This window comes from Euphorbia lathyris, chromosome 1, assembly GCF_963576675.1.
Source record: "Euphorbia lathyris chromosome 1, ddEupLath1.1, whole genome shotgun sequence".
Taxonomy (NCBI): Eukaryota; Viridiplantae; Streptophyta; class Magnoliopsida; order Malpighiales; family Euphorbiaceae; genus Euphorbia; species Euphorbia lathyris.
Genome location: NC_088910.1, coordinates 82,158,059 through 82,178,838, shown reverse-complemented (window position 1 = coordinate 82,178,838; position 20,780 = coordinate 82,158,059). Strand labels below are relative to the sequence as shown.

The 20,780-nt window shown below is 31.4% G+C and overlaps 1 protein-coding gene across 1 annotated transcript; it reads left to right on the top strand.

Annotated features, from left to right (window-relative positions):
- Nucleotides 1–18,042: 18,042 nt before the first annotated feature.
- On the top strand, nt 18,043–20,234 carry LOC136218529 (cold-responsive protein kinase 1-like; the record flags this gene model as incomplete). Its single annotated transcript, XM_066005459.1, has 5 exons — nt 18,043–18,460; nt 18,579–18,704; nt 18,839–19,418; nt 19,501–19,651; nt 19,737–20,234. Coding segments are annotated over 5 exons (1,599 nt in total), but the record flags the coding sequence as incomplete, so codon positions are not given.
- Between the last annotated feature and the right edge of the window lie 546 nt (nt 20,235–20,780).

Sequence of the window (20,780 nt, the reverse complement as noted above, 5' to 3'; positions counted from 1 at the left end):
GGCAAATGGTTTATTAAGCCAATAAAAAAACTTGTTCAATAGAAGTGGGGTTAATACATGAAGGCTGTTAGAGATTAATATAAGATATATGATTAGACTTTAACTATCAACGTAAGCTTTTAGTTCAATTGGCAACATGACATGGTATCAGAGTTAGTTTAGCCAAGTGACCTATGGTTCGATTTCTAGTAGTCCCATTTGCTGATTTAATTGCAGGACATAGTAATATGGGCTTGTGTTGTGCACACTTCAAACCCAATGGACATTCACGTGTGGGATGTGTCAAATATTAATATGAAGTGGACTTTTAACTTTCAACTTTCAACTTGAACTTTTAGTTCAATTGGTTCAAAATTTATATATATATATATATAAGTTTTCTTAATCAATCAAGTAGTCGGTCAGTTATTAAAAACTAAACAAAAGTTCAAAATTCTCTTATGTAAGTTCCATCTATCATCTATATCATCTATCTATTGGGCAGTTAAACACATATAGTTCAAATTTTGAATTGAAGTCTAAGTGCGGATAGTAAAACATACACATTGGGACCTTAACGCACTTCTTAATTTTGCTTTCTCCTCCTCATAGATCTTCAAACAATCTCAGATCTTCAAACAATCTCTATCCCCTGTAATTCAAGATAGAACTATGAATCTTAGTTCTAGATACTCATAATAGTCCCTAAATCTTATCTCTGTATAATCTTAAAAGATAATCTTAAAAGACAATTCATCTATTATGATCATTTTTACAAGCTTCTTTCTAGCTACCTCCTCACTGAACATATCACCCATATCCTTATCCTTAGGTTCACTCTTATGTTTTCTTTTAAGTTGATTAGGAAAATTTAGACACTGATTATTTAAATGAACCCACAAAGTACCGGTACCAAATTTCTTATAAGCATAATTCTTATGACAATAGATGCAAGCTACTCTAATTTTTTTTTCCTCGCATTCTATTAGAGTAAAGTGATCCCATGTAACTTATTTTCGAAATTTTTTTCTACTCTATCCACTTTTAATAGCAGAAGATGCACTTTTTATTTTCCTATTAAAACCATAAAAAAATGTACAAATATGAAAAAGAAAAGTAATATCAGAAATTTGAAAACCAAGATTGATGTTGGTAGTAATAGTCAACAACATGCATACTGAACAAAATACAACTCCCGATGATGGATGATTTTGGGACTTTTTGGGTGAAGGCCTAAAACGGATATATGTGTACATTTAGGTTTGATGATCCTACAAGTTAGGAAATTACAGCATCTTCAATCTTCAATGGGTATAATAAATCATTCAATATACTCTATTATATCATACTCTCCCATTGGAGAGAGTATGATAAAAAGTAATCATTATCAACTAGTTAATGTTTATTGAGCTTTTGCTTATTTATATATATATTTTTTTATTTTTAAAATAATAGGATTGGTTTAATTAATTGGTGGATCAATTATGATTGATTTAATTAATTGGTGGAGCCTTTGTGATTGGTAGGTCCATTATGATTGAGTGATTATAGAATTTAACCATTGGAGTTACATAGTTTAATAAAATGAAATTTATTAAATTGATGATGTGGAATGTACATTGAGTGTTTGTAAGTATAAATCATTGGGCTCGTCAGCTTTACAAATATCTGGCTTTTTTAGTGGATTCATAAATATTATAGATGGAATACATAAATACCATAATTAATTATAAAAGTACAATTAAATTTTAGGGAAAAGTACGAAAAAAATGCTTGTGGTTTGCTCAATTTGCAAACAGAGGTATGTGGTTTAAAAATTTACAAATAAAGGTATGTGGTATGTTTTATTTACAAAACAAGGTATCACAATTACACAATTAAGTTCTGATTACAACCAAAGACATTTTTATCTTAAAAAAATTATTCTTACATATCGGCAAAACACAACCACCGGAAAAAACAACTTTCTAAATCGAAATAATAAATAATACGGTGGAATATTACGTTTTTTACTAATTTGATAGTTTATGAACTGAATTGATATTAAAGTTTATTTTACACAGTTGTAATTTCATTTTGGAATCCGTGTTTTATCAATATATAAATGTAATTGAAAAAAAATTAAAAAATGCTTTTATTATCCTCAATTACTTAAAAGTTTAATTTTAAATACTTTGTTTTGTAAAAAAAACATACGACATACCTCTGTTTGTAAACTTTTAAACCACATACCTCTATTTGCAAATAAGACAAACCACGAGCATTTTTTTCGTACTTTGCCCTAAATTTTATTATCAAACTTAATTCTCCAATAAAGTATAATTAATCCTAAATAATGTATTCTAGATCTCTAATTTATAAATCCTAATCTTTAAAATTTATTAAAAATAATGATTTTATTAGTTTGATATAATTCAAAATTATGACTTGACATAATTATTGATAGCTTTTAAAAAATGAATTCGTATGTAAATTTCTCATATATGTGTATTAAAATTGTATTGGTTTGATTATAACCAATTCAATATAAGAAACAAACTGATAAACTAGTTATTATGGTTTTAGATTGGATTGAATTGAGTTGCATTCTTGGATTGGATAAAATGTTGTTCAAATCCTACAGAACGCGATTCTCTTTTTGGTTTGTTAGCTCAAAATTTATACGAAAAAATGGAGGAGCACTCTGAATTTGACCTCCTCCATGAATCCCTTCAATTATATATTAATGAAGCATGGATTAAAATCAAACTTCAAACTCTATAGTGTAGTTTGGTTTAAGGAATAGAATAAAATATATATTCTTTATTCCTATGTTTGGTTGATGAAATTAGATTATGTGAAATAGCTAATGTTATTGTTCAAAAGATAGATTTACCCCTCAAATATAATTTTTTATTTATTTTAAAATTTTAATTATTACCATAAATTATTTAAATATTTAATATATATTATTTAAAAAAAACGTGAAAAATGATAAAACGAAAAAATATGAACAAAACATGAAAAACTATACAAACGTAAAAAAAAAAAGCAAAAAAAAAAAGCCAATTAACATATATTTTACTATAGTTATTCACGTTTCACTTTTTTCTAAGTTTTTACATTTTTATCGTTTTCACAGTTTATATTTTTCATATTTTTTCATATTTTTTCGTTTTTCAAGTTTTTCTATTTTTTCCGTTTTTCGTGTGAAATATGAAACAAATTATCAATAGATATTATATGATTAATTTTGGAATCAAAGAAAATTCGAGTGGGGGCAGTGATCAGAGATGCAGCAGGTGCGTTTTTATTCTGCAACAACAGCTTCATTCCAGGTACAAGAGAACCAAGAGTGATTGAGGCTCTTGCTTTACGCACAAGTCTAGCTTCTATGAATTATTTGCATGTGGAGTTTGAATCTGATGCTAAATTGGTTGTTGATGCAATTCATTCCTGCAAGAAAGATATCTCGGAGTTTGGATCGATTATTCATGATTGTCGACTTATTCTAAGATCCAACTCTACATTTATATTGTCTTTTGTTTCTCGTTTAGCGAATAGGACTGCACATTTGGTAGCTAGGCATGCCTATTTCAAGGCTAGCGATTTTCTGTCAATTATTGTACCAGAATGGCTATCAAACGTTATTGTTGAGGATGCAAATCCTACATTTATATGATTATTCTTTTTCAGGTTCAAAAAAAAAAAAGAAGAAAATTCGAGTGATGGAATAATGTTTCCATTCCCTATGTTTAGTTTAGGAATCACTATTCTACTAATTTTGGAGTACAAATTTTGAAAAATAATTTGCAAATGGTAGAATATGAATTTTCTAGAAATAACTATTCTATTTCCTAATGAATCATCAAACAGTATATTATGGAGTTTGAAATTAATTACTATATATGTCAAGTGTAAATTTTATTTTAGAAAAATTAAATTAAGGTGTTGTTTGAGGAAGGAAAACAATATTGAAATGGGTATTGCTATATACCGCAAAAGTTATACTTTCCACCACACTCTTTTGACATTTATGTCATCCTCACAATTTCAAACCAATAACCAAAAACTCTTTTGAAGCTTTTCATAAAACCCGACCTAAAACGACATACCGCCAAAGGAAGGAAGGGGAAAAGGTTTAATGAATCTTCCGATAAGTTTTTTTTAAAAAAAAAATATGTCCGAAATCACGGGTTCCGCCTCCGAAATCGGAGGCGGAACCCGTTTTTTTTTTTGCCTAAACGGAACTCCGACGCCATTGCCACCACGGGCGGAACGGACGAACTGTTCGTTCCGCCCGTGGTGGCAACGGCGTCGGCCATACTTTCCACCGTAAGGTGGAAAGTATGGCGCACCCGTTCCACCGTAAGGTGGAACTGGGTTCCGCGCTCGTTCCACCGTATGGTGGAACTGGGTGGCACATCCGTTTAGGCTTATTCCTTAAAAAAAAAAATTCAAAATTTAAAAAACGAATTTTTAATTTAAATTTATATCGTAAGATTACTTCGTGTTCGAAATCATGGTTTTCGGGAATACTCGGATCCATTTTCGTCAAATTCGGGTTTTTAGGCTAATTACTAAACTAGTTCATTTAAGAGATTTATTAATATATTTGACACATTTTTCTATCATTTTATTAAGGGGAAAGTTCAAATAAAACCCCTGTGGTGTCACTAATTTTCAGATAAAGGATTGTGGTTTACTTTTTGTCAAAACGAGGACTGAGGTTTCACACTTTTAATAATGCTATTAAAACTATCTTTAACGATCTGAAAATGAAAATTTTCAAGAATTAAAGTTGTTCAATGTCATATTTTCTATGGAACTACATTTTCGATTTTAGAAAATCATCTTTTTTGGAACTTTCTCTCCCTAAACATTAACTTTCTCTCTCTTTACCAAACATCATCTAAATAATCTCGAAATAAAAAAGTTGAAGAATTAAAGTTGCTTAGAATATTAGTAGTTCTTAAAATATGTCATTTTTGAAGTTGTTAAGGGTGATTTTAATAGTATCAATCGAAAAAGTCCTTATTTTGCTAAAGTTGAAAACCTCAGTCATCGTTTTGACAAAAAGTAAACCACAGTCCTTTATCTGAAAATTAATGAAACCACAGGGGTTTTATTTGAACTTTACCCTTTTATTAAATTAGACATTTTCATCAATTCTAGATAAAAATGCTCTAACTTTCTTTTCATTTTCATTTCTTTTAAATTATTACAACAAAATTCAATAATTCAACCCAAGATCTAAACATATTCATACATTATTCAAGTTCATATAAGTATTTTTCTTCATTTTACATACACATTATTCAAGTACGCAATTGATTAGTTGAATGTTTTCTCGTTGAATCCGTCATTTTCAATGTCCTCTATTTTTGTCGCATCGATAGTTACGTGTAGTATTGTTAGGAAAATAGAAATCTATATATAAAAAAACAAGGTATCAAAATAGGGTTAACGTTTTCTGAAGTATGAATTTGGACTCTACGGTGTCTTCTATGGTTACTTTGTTTATGACAAAGTACCATTACTTACTTGGTGTGTTTTCACCATTGGATGATGAATTAGAAAATTAATCTAATGGTGAAAACACACAAAGTAAGGCTTACAAAGTAAGCATAGCCTTTACCTAGACTCTACATATAAAATATCATAACGTTTATATAAGAGTATTAATTTAAGCTTTAATAATGAAACGTAGCACGTTATTTATATTACTCCATTAATTTCTGATTTTTCTTTTCATGTACAGTTGGAAGAACGAGTAATATAAATAACGTGTCATGTTCCATTATTGAAACTAACAAGTTCACTTCAAGATGGTATACCATGGTGCATGCTGTTTGCAGATGATATTGCGTTGGTTGATGAGACGAAAGAAGGAGTGGAGAGGAAGTTGGAACTATGAAGACAAACTCTAGAATCTAGAGGCTTTAAGTTGAGCCGAAGTAAGACAGAATATTTGGAGTGTAAGTTTAGCGGCCATAGGAGTAGGGAGGCAGGGACAATCACCCTAGATGGGAGAGTTGTTCAGGCCTCGGATTGCTTCCGGTATTTAGGATCTATTATCCAAACGGATGGAGAAGTAGAAGGAGATGTTGCTCATAGGATTAAAGCTGGTTGGTCGAATTGGAAGAGTGCTACAGGTTTCCTTTGTGACCCCGGCATGACTAATAGATTGAAGGGAAAATTCTACCGGACGGCAATTAGACCAGCATTGTTATATGGTACGGAGTGCTGGGCAGTGAAACACTGCCACATCCATAAGATGTCGGTGGCGGAGATGCGTATGTTGAGATGGATGTGTGGTCATACGAGAAAGGATCGGGTGAGTAATGAAATAATTAGGACAAAAGTAGGGGTCACATCTATTGAGAATAAAATGAAAGAAAACCGACTAAGGTGGTTTGGCCATTTGAGACGTAGAGCGCTTGATGCGCCAGTTAGGAGAACCGAAGAGTGGCAAAGGGATGTAGTGGTGAGGGGTAGGGGAAGACCTAAGCAAATTTGGAGGAGGGTGATCGAGAGTGATATGAGTTTATTGGGAATTGAGGAAAATATGGTAGTGGATAGGACGGAGTGGAGGGAGCGAATTTGTGTCGCTGATACGACTTGATTTCATGGTTTTATATTTTTGTTAATGTTAGCCGATCCCGAATCATTTCGGGACTAAGGTTTTGCTGTTGTTGTTCCATTATTGAAACCCAGATTGATACCGATATTAAGACCTGTTTTTTTTATCTGAAAATATTAAGACTACGTTAATGTTATCTGTGCAACCTAAATTGTTTAAAAAATAAAAATAAATATTAGGCCTATTTTGTTAGTTATACCTATACAAAAATAAAAAAATGGTGTGAGTGACAAAGTCCACGTTGATATTTCAGATTAATTTCATTTTCGTCTCCACCAGAGAAGACAATTCTCCTCTGTAATTCCTCTCTTCTCTTCTGCTTTGCAATGGCGTCTCCAAATCCAAGGCTTCTCTTTCTCTCCCTTTTCTTCATCATCGCTCTCTGCTGCATCTCCGCCTCCGCAAGGCCCTGCAAAACCCTCCTCATCTCCTCCTACACCTTCTCCGTTAAGCCCCTTTACCCTAACCCTAACTCTAACAACCCTTCCTCCTCCGGATTCGTAACTATTGTTACCGAGATCAGCCAACAGCATTCCTCCTCCGAGATCTTCCTCGATCGCCGACGTTTCCCCATCGTTGAGCCTCGACAGGTCCACCGCCGCCAGGACTCTCCTCTCTTGCCTTTCGGTCTTTCCTCCTATGATATGAGCTCTCTCCGCGATCGTACCAAGGACATTCTAAGCGTCGTTGTCGCTTTACTTTTTGGTGTTGGGTGTGGTGCTCTCACGGCCGCTTCTATGTACTTAGTTTGGTCCCTCTTCTCCACCCGATATGATTACCGATATGATGAATTCGACGGCGAGGATGAAGACGAAGACGAAGTTGTTGGCCCTAAGAAGATGGGATATATCAAGATTCCTGAGGCTGATTCCGTGGCTAAACAGGTGATATGAGGAGATTTTCCTTTGTTAGCATATATAACCAAGAAATCTATTTGTCGTTTAGGTTTTTATCGACTTTTATTCCCTTTGTTGTATGGGTTTCCCTGTGGATTATCATCCAACACCTAATCATCCATTATGTTGTCTTCTTGTCAAGAATCCTATAATTTCTGTTGCTATAAAATGTTTTCTATGCCTAGTTCATCGTTTCTTTTTTTTCTATACTCATGTTAATGCCATCTAAGTTCATTATGGCTATCTTCATCCTCCCTTTTAATCCCATTACAGTTATTGATATGCCTATTTTGGACTATGTATGCTGCCATTGCGTATAGCATGCTAATTGCTAGTAAATTTATTGGTCTTTCTACATATACCCAGGATTATGGAACAAATTTGTCCTTTGGTCTCCTTCAAATGCATTTTTGTGTTTTGTTTCTCTCATTGTCTGGCAACGTCTTTATATTTGCATGGTCAATTTGCTTATGGTGAATATGGTTCCGCTTGTCCATTGGGCTGCAGACTTTTAGGTTGATTCTGAGACCATTACGAATTGCTAAATATGCCTCTAGTTATGCAATTTGGGAAAGGGTAGCAGATGTGCCTTTTTTCATGAAATGGGAGCGGTGCTGGGTGTTGAACTTAGGACATAGGGCTTCCTTTCAATTTTCCTTCCAATAGGTCGATTGATGGATTGGTAGATGTATTTCAGTATCAACTGTATTTATAAGTTGATATATCCTCAAGGAATATGTATTTTACCAGAAACCAGTTATGCCAATCCACTTTTTGAGGAGAGTATGAAAGATTTGGAAGATACCCAGTTTTATGTTGCTTTCCAGTGACTGAAGTAGTAAAATAAAACTACTCTAGCTAGATTGCCTCTCAAAGACCACCTAGTGCAGTTGCTGTAACTTGTTCTTTTCAGAGTTTAGAAGTGAAAGCTTGAACTTGTTAGATCCCCTTCAAAAAGAAAATTTCACACTGTAGCTTCGATAATCATTGCTTACCTTTTACATGCCATACATTCTACTCTCTTGAGAGAACTTTCTCTCGACCTACAAAGTATGCAAGGAGACATGAGACTGGGAAATTTTGGAGTTGTTCTTGGTTAATTTTGTTTGTTGTTTTAGGCTTTTATATTTCCTTTCGCAACAGAGGCTTCTAAAACTCAACCTTAAACTGAAGATGAAATTTTTTCTGACTTGAGCTTGAGAGTTGTACATTGCACCGAGTCATTTGACTGTTTAAATCAGAATTCCTCTGTTCTAGAACTTAACTGTCAAAATTGTAAGTCTATGAAGTTGGGTTTTCTGACATCATGGAATTTTGTGACTGTAAGCATATGACGGTTATTGGTTCCTAAATCTCATGGTCTTTACTCGGATCCCCTTGGATATAAAACAAAGTTAGAATGCCAAATCTTAGGGACAGTTTAGTTTTGTTTACTATATAGAAATATTGGGTTGAAGTTTGCATTTCGAACTGGGGGATTTTACCTAACCAAGGTTGCAAAGGTTGTAGTTCAAGTTGTCAATTTGAATTTTTATTGTGCAAGAGATGATATAAGCCACAGGGCCAATATTTTAGATTAGTGAGTGTCCTGACATTAATTTTAGCATACCAAACAGCAGCCGCATTGAGCAAAGATTTGATAAAATGGCAGAAAAATGAAGCTCTTTGTTTTCTAGTAGTGTTGAAAAAAGTTAATCTCTGCTCCTGATTGGATTTTCCTTAATTGGTTTAGCTTTTGCTGTTACTGATTTAGGCCCTGTTTGGGAATTAGCTGTTAGCTGATTACATTAGCTGATTTGACTAGCTGATTTGATTAGCGGTTTATGTAGACCTGTTTGGTAAAAATTAGCTGATTGATAATAGCGGTTTGTGCAAAAAGACGAATAAGGGCATTAATTTTGGCGCAGGAGAAGAGGGAGTCTGTTTATTAGGTTAAAGAAGTCCATTAATTTTAATATTGCAAAACGCTAATTGAAAAAGCTCATTTTAAGAGCTCTTTCTAAATTAGTGTTTTCATTCCAAAACTCTCTTCCAAACCTCTCTCCACCAAACACTCAAATTAGCGGTTTCAGTGGTCAAACTTCTAAAGTTGGTCAAAACCGTTATTTTTATCTCAAAACGCTCTTTACCAAACAGGGTCTTAGTTGATTTTTTTTCCCGATAAAATAAGTGTTTCCCATTTCAACCAATTCCTGTTTGGAGTTGAGTAGCTCCGTAAAATAGAACTAAATGGATACTAATAAAAATTGAACTCAAGAGATTCGTCTATCAAAATCAAATCAAATTGACCTGCATATAAAAACTATTCTTTAAAACTATAAAAAGAATGAATATTTCTTATGAGACATTTTATTATGAGCAATACACTGATCAACTAATTGATATTAATTGTGCATATTAGCCTGCGACGCAGTAATTGTGCATATAGTCATTCTTCCAGTGTACAGAAAAAAGATCTCTTGCAAAGAAAAACTAGTCAATCTAAAGTCTAATCAAATAGCATGCATGGTCAGTTATCAATAAAGTTGAGTTATGGTTAGAGTGTCAACTTTCAAGTCTGAATTTAAATTGAGAGAAAGTTCATCTCGTGTGTAATAGAGAGAAACTTTATCTAAAAAATGTATATCACTAATTAATCTGCACGATTTCATATATCATTTAGCTATAAAACAAAAGAGGCTTAAAAAGAAAATAGACATAAAAAAAAGTCGACCTCCAATTAGGTTTCCATGGATTTTGGTTAAATTAGAAAAGGGTTAATTTATAAATTTTCCTGTGTTTTAATTGTCCCTTTATCAAGTAAACCTCCAATTTTACTTATATAAATTTAAAAGAAGATTAAAAAAAAAAGGGTATTTCTAGGTGGCATAAACAGAGTTTCTGCTGTCACTGCTTGACCAATTAAATGTTGACAGATTAGTAATTGGCTTAATCATTTTAATTTTTCTAATTTATTTATGAAAATATATTAAAACCACGAAATGAAATAAAAAGGCAAACACATCCAAAATCATTAATCTTCAACCATTTTTTAACAAATCTGTTGATTACAGAAAATGAAGAACAATGATAATGAAGGAACAAGATGTACACGGTGCTGGGTCCATGGCGGAGCTAGACAGTCGTTTTAGAAATTGGTTGCTCTCCCTTTGCCATTTTGTTATCATTATTTTTACTACTTTTATTTATTTTATGCAGTAAAAAAATAAAAATAAATCAAGAATATTGAACTGTACAGCTCTTTTTTATCCAACAATTAAGTGATTATGAATGTATTTTACTCAATATTGTTAAAAATAATTGATCAACAATTTAATCTACCAATTAAGGTTGATTTGAGTGGTTAAGGACCTCAAGTCGCTTAACCTAGTGATCTCGCGTTCGAATTATAATGTATGTAGAAAACTTTAATTGGGAGATGTCTCGAACCGAGTAACCGAAAAATTTATAGAAAAAAAAGGTTTGCTTATCTTATCCACTAGGATAGCACTTCCCAAATGCTACTTCACATGTAACTAGAATTGTTTTCTCTTTTAGCTTGAAGGAAACCACGATCCCTAAAATACTTGGCTTTAAACATTCTTGAGACTAGAGATGAAGGCTCTGTCAAAATTCTCCAGCCCTGATAAATGGAAGATATATACAGGAATCACTTGTGGAAGACTTGACTTTAAATCCTTGCAAGGTGATGGATTAAGGGTTGAAATAAAGATTTCACTTAATCTATCTATTCAGAGTCAACTCAATCTGTACAAGTAAAACGAACGTCTCGCTATATATGACTTGACATAATCCATAGTTATAAGATTCAGTTCAAGGATGTAGTTGATAAAGGATCGAATTATACTGTACCTAATACGGAAAGGTCAACGACTGAATCAACCTGTCTTCGTATAGCTCTGGGGGAATGTTTACGGTTCTACTATTCACAGTCCGCGCACTCATCCCGTTATACAAAGATTAAGTATAATTTTGAGAAATTAATTTAATGGTTGTATACGGCTAGTAGCAATAAGACCCTAATGGGTCACACATAAGACTTAGAACCAAAAAGAGGAATGAATAGTAATTAATAGATGGAAGCTCAAAAGAGTTTTTAAGGCCCAATATATAGGGGGCGAAATATGCATGTATTAGACACATGTGGGAATTAATTTATTTATACAATTATGATTAGATTATAATTGTGGTTAAATTAATTATAGGATAATTAAATTAAAAGGTTTAATGTGATTATATTTCTTCTAATTATTATTCTATCAAACTACTAAATATTCACTACAAAAAAAAAGTGGTCTATTACGACACTTTTTTAGCGACGCTTTTCAGTATGTGTCTTGATTTTATCAAATTTAGCCACACTTTTGTATTTGTGTCGGATTTTGTTATTAATTTAGGACACTTTTTATTATTTGATGGCATTTTGAAAAAAATTAAATACGCTTTTAAAAAAACGTTGGTATTTTTTTATAGTTAAAGAAATTTAGTAATTTGCGTCGTGAGAAAGTGTCCCGATAGTTTATATTTGAATATATTTTTATTTTATTACTCTGTATCTAAAAATTCAATCACATTTTTTTTTATTTTGTGTTGCCTTTTATAATCATTTAATGACACTTGAATTTTTTTTGATATTTTTAAAATTTTCAGTACAAATTTAGAAAAAAAGTATACTGATATTTTTTTTAAGATGCTTTCTAGTTTTGTCCCCATATTTGCAAATTGGACCATACTTTTTTTTTTATATGTGTCGTATTTTATAATCACTTAATGACGTTTTTTTGTTACTATTTTTAAAAATTTAACTATAAATTTGGAATAAGCCTCGATATTTTTATAATGTTAAAGACGGTTTATATTTCATGTCGATCAAAATTGTACCAGTATTTCTAAATTTGAAGAAACCTTTTATTTTTATCCCATATTTAAAAATTCATCCACGCTTTTTAATTTGTGTCGCCTTTAGTAACCACTTAACGACGCCTTTAACTTTTTGTTGATATTTTTAAAATTTACTTACTTATGCGCCTATATTTAAAAAAAAAAGTTAAAAGACAGTTTCAATTTGTGTTTATAAGAAGTGTCTCTATATTATTTAATATGAAGACATTTTTTATTTGTATCCTTATATTTAAAAATTTAACCATGTTTTTTTATTTGTATCGCCTGTAACAATCACTTAATGATGTTTTTAATTTTTTATTTATATTTTTAAAATTTACCTGCATTTTTTGGGAGAAAAAAGCATTAGTATATCTCAAAAAATTAAATAAGTTTTAGATCATCAATAATGAAAATTAATATTAAATCATAAAAATTAATATAAAATCTCGTTATATCTATATCATAAACATAAAAAATCATTTTTTTATATAAAAAAGTAATATATATATATATAATATATGTATAGTTATGTTATTTTTCTATGTATTTATGAAGATCACCTCTCTTTATTTATATAAGTAAAAACGAAAAAACTTTTCATAAAAAAGAAAAAGAAGAAAAAGAGAATATTTATTGAAAAAAGGGAGTTAAACTAGCATGTTCTATATCCTGTAACAATAGTTGTGGTTTCTATCTCTCCATCTCTTTCTGCAGTAAATCCAATTCATCTTTCAATTTCGTGTCCAATATTAAGAACTAACATAAGACACATAAATTAAGATGTTTTTGTACGACAAAGATAAAAATTGAACGTGATGTTGCTGAGGAAAAAGGAACAGAGGGCTAAAGCTTTTTTAGTAAATCTAATGGTTGAAGCTTCTGATTTTGTTGTACATCGATACGATCTATCTGAATATGTATTTTTTTTCATTTTCATTGTAATGATTTTTTACGTGTACATTTATTTTTAATTTAAAGTGGTTTAATAAGATGTTGTATTGTTTTATTGGCATTGTTTACGTATATATTCTTTTCCTTCCTTGAGTGTTCCATTTCAGATTTTTCTTTTATATATATCTCTTCAAATACAAATATTTAATAACAATAGTAACATCCACATTTTTTGGAATATAAAGAATTCATATTGAAGTCTCTTAATTTTAGAGAGGTTAAAAAATTATGTATCTAATAGACTTTCATCTAGACGTTTATTATAATTTAATGTCGTGAATTTAGAGACATTTTTAAATTAAATTGTTAATGTGTTTACGACGCTATGAATATTTCCAGAAGTGAAATAACGACATAATAAAAATTATGTGTCGTCAACTTTGGGACGTTTTATTAAAATGTATTGAAAAAATTATGACGTTTAAAATATAAACGTTGACAACATGATGACATTTGTATGCGAAATGTCGTCGGATTTAATTTACCCACAAGGTTTATGTGTCGTTAAATTTAACGACACGAGATTTAACGACAGTTGTGACGCCACTTTATAAAGCGTAGGTAAGCACTTAGAGACACTGAAAAACGTCGTTAAGCCATACATTTTAGCGTCGTAATAGACCATTTTTTTTGTAGTGATTATCTTTATATTTGGATATAATTATAGATAATATTTATAGAGTATTATTTAGAATAAAACTCTAAATAAGTAGCTCAATTCTATCTAACTAGGGTTTAGATACAAGAGACTATTTATACCCCCTTTAACTGAGAATTTCGGCCAACCCTAATCCCAGGAGAGAGAGAGAATTTCAACCCCCTACAGTAGAGGAAGAAATTGCTCTGTTTGCTTCCATCTGATTAATTCTATCTCTTCCTTTTTCTCTTTGATCTTGTGTTGATTTGTTAGAGACAATCTTTATTGATTGTTTTCTTTTGGTTGAGATTCTGATTGATTTGTTCTTGTATTTTTCTTTGTGCTCGTGAACTCGGAACTAGAGTTGAGGGCACTATGTTAGATAGTACGTCATATAAGGTATTTTCTTCTATCATTCTTTGTATGAAATAACGATTAACGGATCTTGGTTTAAGAAATAGGGAAAAAAATTTGTATTTCCGCTGCCCTATGATTGCCTATTTTCCTTCAGATTCGTCATTTGATTCGTTATTTATTAAATCGGGTTAACAATAAATTGATTAATTTAATTGATTATTTTGAATATTTTATACTCAACATGAGTTGATTGATATTTATTATGACACTTCGAAGGTATTTTTAATATTCGGTAATTCGTTAATCGCTAATAATCATTTGATCGTTGAGATTAGGGATCGACTTTTCATAGTAAGTATTAATTAACATTTCGAGTATTTTATATTCGAAATGAGTTGATTGACATTTATTATGACATTTAGAATATATTTCTAACGGTTAATCGGTTAGCGAATTAGAATTAATTGCACCATATATTTCATATCTGTCTTTTTTGAGTCCATACTTAAGTTTTATATATGTCGAGTCTGCCGTCCCAAAAGCACCGAAGATGGGTCCAAAGTCTCGCGATCCTAACTATTATTATTTTGCAGGTTCAATAGATATATGTATATATTTAGGATTATTCCCATGTTTTTTTTTTGAAGAAAAATAAGTTTCATTAAACGGAATCAACATACAATGAATGTAACATAAAATCTGGAGGGACATTATCCCACTCCACAAGTTCTGACAATGAATGAGAAGACTTGGCTAGCTGAATCATGAGCCACCCCATTCGCAGAACGACCTATAAATTGACAGAAATGTCATTGATACTAGAAATAAGACTTTTATAATCGTCTATAATTGAACCATTAGAAGAATGAAAGTATGCTTGATGAATATGCTCCACCACTAACAACGCATCTAACCCCACCTCCACACCACCCAAACCCTTGAGTTTGATCCACCTAAGAGCCTCTTGAATACCAATAGCTTTACCTTCCCTAACCGAAAAGTTTCCAGCAATACGAGAACGAAAAATAATAAATGGTTTGTAATTTTAGACAAGACCCATTAAAATGCAAATTGCTCGTGGGTTGCCTAGTCCACGACAGTTCTAGGCAATAGACTCATGATGATGGGTGAGTCTGTCTAGCAGAGCCCACCTGAAACCTGTTTTTTGGATCCATAATTAGACTATTATTTGAAACTGCCTCCTCCCCCTCATTTAAAACATCTTCTTTCCTTCTACGGTTACTTCCATAACCGCAATATCTTCTTCAGACTCAAGTTCTAACCCATGATTTATGCCTCATTTATAAGCAATTGTCATATTAATTATTCCATTACTGTGGCCATTAGTCCCACGATTAATGCCACTAAATATGGGAGTTTGTTCAACCGTTTTGATAATTGAGCTGACCGTTATTTCCCGTTGAATTTTTCTAACATTAATTATATCTATTATTAACCTAGTTAAAAATAAGCTGTCAAAATTCTAAGAATTTAATCCATTGCCAATAACTTAATCACAAAATAACTTTCAAAGTTTAAATCATCTTTACAGTTACAAACAAGTTTGAAATGTCTTATATGTTAATTAAATGACTATCAAAACCAACTCATTCAAATTTTCCATTAAGTATAGTTAAAATTTATCTGCTTGGTTCGTAAAAAAACCTGATCTTATTTATAAAATATTAAGATTAAATTTATATCATTTTTATAAGTCATAGGAGGATTTGCACGTATAAGTAAAATTTAGAACTTCTCCCTTTTTTTTTTTTTTTTTTTACTTTTTCTTTTTTTAACTAAAGCAGTTGTCAAACTAAACTTGAATTTAGAAGTATTATTTTTAACAATAAAATTTTCTAATAAACTAATTTAATGTTAAAGTATAAAAATGAGTTTTGTGGTTATGCGTATTTAAAAAAAAAATTGTGAACATGGATAGGATATGAGGTTTTCTTTGTTTGTAAAGATGAATTTTTTCAAATACTATTTGGTTAAATTTACTGACAAATATTTAGAACAAAATTTGAACAATTTTTCAATTTTCTTGATGTCTCTCTCCTAATATATAAAAATATTTTAAAAAATAAAATAATAATTATTGTTTAGTAATGGTATTAGAGTAAAAATACATGTATTTATAAATGGAGTAAAAATATTTTAATCCATTCGTGGATGTTGTATTTGCTTTAGTCTGTAACCACGTGAGATTTTATTTCTTACTTTTTGTTTGTTATACTTTTTTTTTCATCTAATGAAATTACAAACATTTTTGTCAAAAAAAAAAAAGAGTAAATTTCAAATCTTTATTTATAAGCTTTAATTCACAATATAAGTCTTTGTACAAACAAAATTATAAAGCTTATTTTTGTAAGTTTTCCAATTTTAAAATCAAATAGAATATTTCTTCAGAAAAATCAAATTGAATATATAACTAGTTTAGACGTTTCCGAAGAATTCAATTACATAAAAATATACAAAAATTAAAGGATAAAAGGAAAATATATAATGTGCTTAATATTTGGCAGAAACTATTTTATCACGGAGGGAGGAGTAAAAAAAAATAAAAAATGATGTTGTATATATAGTCAAATCAAATGGTTGACAATGGAAATAATTAAGAGTCGATAGAGCCAGAATTCTCAACAATTTGTTGACCATTTACAACACCAACGGCTGGTCAATGGTCATACAACCTTCCATTATTTGGCAAATCCATTATTAGCTCCACCACATATTTATTTATTTTTTGAGAAATTATTTTTATTCATTTTATAATATGTGTGTATTGTTTTATTTTAGATACATAGAAATTATTTTTATTCTATGTATCTAAATAGAATATATAAGGTTAATTGAGACCGCACATATAAATTATTTTTATTGGTCAAGAGTTTTAATGGATATGATATGATATGATATATATGGTGGAGAATAATTAATACAAAGGAAAAGGAAATGGTAAGCCACCAATAATATTGCAATCACAAAAATGATTCACATGTCCTCCTAAATGTATATAGAATTATTCATAAAAAGAAAATAAAAATAAATTGATACATCATTTGGCCTGAATTTGTTAAAAAAAATGATTAGCCTTTTAAAGCATCTTTGATATTGCTTAAACTGAAATCAATAATTACTCAATGGCAAAGAAATAAACAGCATGTAAAAAGTGTGTTACACGCGTCTTGAAAAAAAAAAAAGAATTTGTGGTTTATGTGCTTTAGAAAAGTATAACGTTCGAGAGCAGAGTATGAGGTTCTAATATTAAAGAGTACATGTTTATCGTTGAATAATTAAGAATTTTTTTTTAATATATTTTAATATATTCTGTGCAATTATGTAATAACATTTCAAAATGCGTACAACATACATTCTGCAATCGAATGATTAATTGACTATATTTTAAACAAAGTATGAGGTTATTATGAAATTATAAACAAATTAATCGGAACATTTTTAAAAGCTTAAAAAATAAATCAAGTTTTTTAAAGAAGTTTAGGAAGCAAATGATTATTAATCAAAAAAAACATAAGAAGTAATAATGTTTTTTTTTTGTATTATTTATTCATTTTTAATTTTTGATAACATTTGTTCTATTAGTTTAATACTTTATGGAGAGATTGTTCAATAATTCTTATATTTGAGGGATTAATTGTTGAACAAAATAAAAGTTAAGAAATAAATAAATAGTAAGTTAGATTTTTTAATTTGTATTAAGGTACGAGAGGAATGAGTTCTATGGGGAAAGTACTCGAGATGCGAATCGTGAATTTTGTGGGAAGCAGAACAAAACAGGAGCAGCTGCTGGTGCTTTTACAACAGCAGTGGAAGCATTGCTGAATGATCTTGAAATAGCGACGCCCAAGATTAATGGTTTGTTTGCAGCAAGTAAGAGGGATGTGATTGGGACTGCTAATTCATCATCATCAGTATATGGAATAGCGCAATGTGTTCAAACCATCGATTCGAGTGGTTGCTTAGCATGCATGCAAGTCGCTTTTACTAACCTCCAAAGATGTCCTCCTAACACTAATGGTAGAGCTGTTGATTCTGGCTGTTTCATGCGCTATTCCGATTCTCCTTTCTTCGCCGATAACCAGACCACCAATCTTCAACCTTTCCTCAAAACAGGTTACCTCACTTCTCTTTTTCTTTCTTTTTATTTTGGAATGATTTTCAAAAAGCCTTTGTGCTGGTTCTAAACTCTAGAATGCAATGCATTTTGAACTGGGTATTTTCCTGTATGTAGGAAGTTCTGGTACAAAGACAGCTCTTATTGCAGGAGTGGGTGGAGGTGTAGGTGTAGGTCTCCTTTTGCTTATCATTTTGTTCATTGTTTGGTTTAAACTTTCCAGGAGGAAGAGACCTCCTAGAGGTAAAAACTAAACAAACAATTCCATCTATTACTATTACACATTCTTTATTCTATATTCAATCAGAGGAACCCGATCGATCTACTTGTATAAACTAATTAGTACTAACTTGTATTTAGTGAATTTGGTGTTGCAGAAGGTGACATATTAGGTGCAACAGAACTTCGAGGCCCTATGAACTATAGGTACAAGGACTTGAAATCGGCAACCAAAAACTTCAAGGAAGAAAACAAACTTGGAGAAGGAGGTTTTGGAGAAGTATTCAAGGGCACATTGAAGAATGGAAAAATAGTAGCAGTAAAGAAGCTATGTGTGAGCCAATCTACAAGGGCATTAGCAGATTTTGAAAGTGAAGTCACACTAATCAGCAATGTTCATCACCGGAATCTTGTGAGGCTACTCGGTTGTTGCAGCAAAGGACCAGAATTACTTCTTGTATATGAATACATGGCTAACAGCAGCCTTGACAGATTCTTATTTGGTAAACAACAAGGATCATCCCTCACTTGGAAACAAAGGTTGGATGTAATCATTGGGACTGCTCAGGGTCTTGCTTATCTACATGAACAATATCATGTATGCATCATTCATCGAGACATCAAACCCAATAACATACTTTTAGACGATGATTTCCAGCCTAAAATAGCAGATTTCGGGTTAGCCAGGCTTCTCCCAGATAACCAGACTCATTTGAGCACCAAATTTGCTGGCACTTTGTAAGATTGCTTTTGCTATCTATCATATATGCAATTCTATTCATGAGTACTTAACATTTGATTGATTAATGAATTCATTCAGGGGATACACAGCACCTGAGTACGCAATTCATGGACAATTATCAGAAAAGGTGGATACATACAGCTACGGTGTAGTTGTTCTAGAAGTAATAAGTGGTAGAAAGAGCAACGACACCATAACTGATCCTGCTTCTGATTACCTTCTTAAACGGGTCAGTAGTACTAGTTCATCATTCTCATTCATCAGAATTAAAAAATGAATGAATATTGACATATTTGGGGGTTTGAAATTAATAGGCATGGAAGCAGTATGAGAATGGGACTCACCTGGAGCTGGTGGATAAAAGCATAGACCCAAATGAATATGAAGCAGAAGAAATGAAGAAAATCATAGAGATAGCCTTATTATGCACTCAATCTTCACCTTCTTTAAGGCCAACTATGTCTCAAGTTGTTGTTCTGCTTAAAAGTAGAGGTTCAATAGACCACAGACCACCAACTAGGCCTCCATTTATTGAATCAGAAGAAATCCTTGTCAGCCATCATGAGGGAAATTCAACATCTACAGCTTCCTCCAAATCTAATGCCACTGCTTCTATCACTCAACTATCAGCCCGCTAGTAGCTCGTTCTTTACGTGCAATAGAAACTTAAATTGAACCTATTTCTACTCAAGTTAAGTGTTACATAGCCTATTTTGTTCTTCTTTATATGTGTAATTTGAAGTGATCAGGAAACTTTACAAATTTGATTATGCTTGATAGAATTTTCCTAATAAGATTAATATTTGATAATATATCTTGAATATTATCTTCCAAGTTTTAATGAAGATAAAATGGACCTTTCTATATGCTAGACCTATTAAGGCAGACACATGCTCTTGCAAATCTTACCTAATATACAATACTCAATATCCTATAATAATTAGGATCACACGTTTTCTCTTTTATCTTTCTTTAGTTAGGCTTAAAAAGCTCACTTTATAATCCAAAAATTGGTCAATGAAATTCCTAAGCTGTCCATAATTCAGTAATTGACTCCTCTCTCTTAGCACTCACAACACCGTTACTTTTTATTGTTTTTTCTCTAAAATTGGTCTGATTCCCTCCAATCTAGTCTAATTTGGAGTATTTGATGGATGTCTATGATACTAAACGCGTCCACTAAGATAGCCAATCGAAAGAGATACGCGATACTACTTGATTATTAGATATATAGTAGAATTTCTACTTCATCGCCAATTATATTAAGAACAGTGACTAATTTGCAATCTAGAAATTCTAGTTATAGGAGTATACTAGAATTTCTCTTTCTAGTTTGCACTAGCAGCCAGATAACGGAG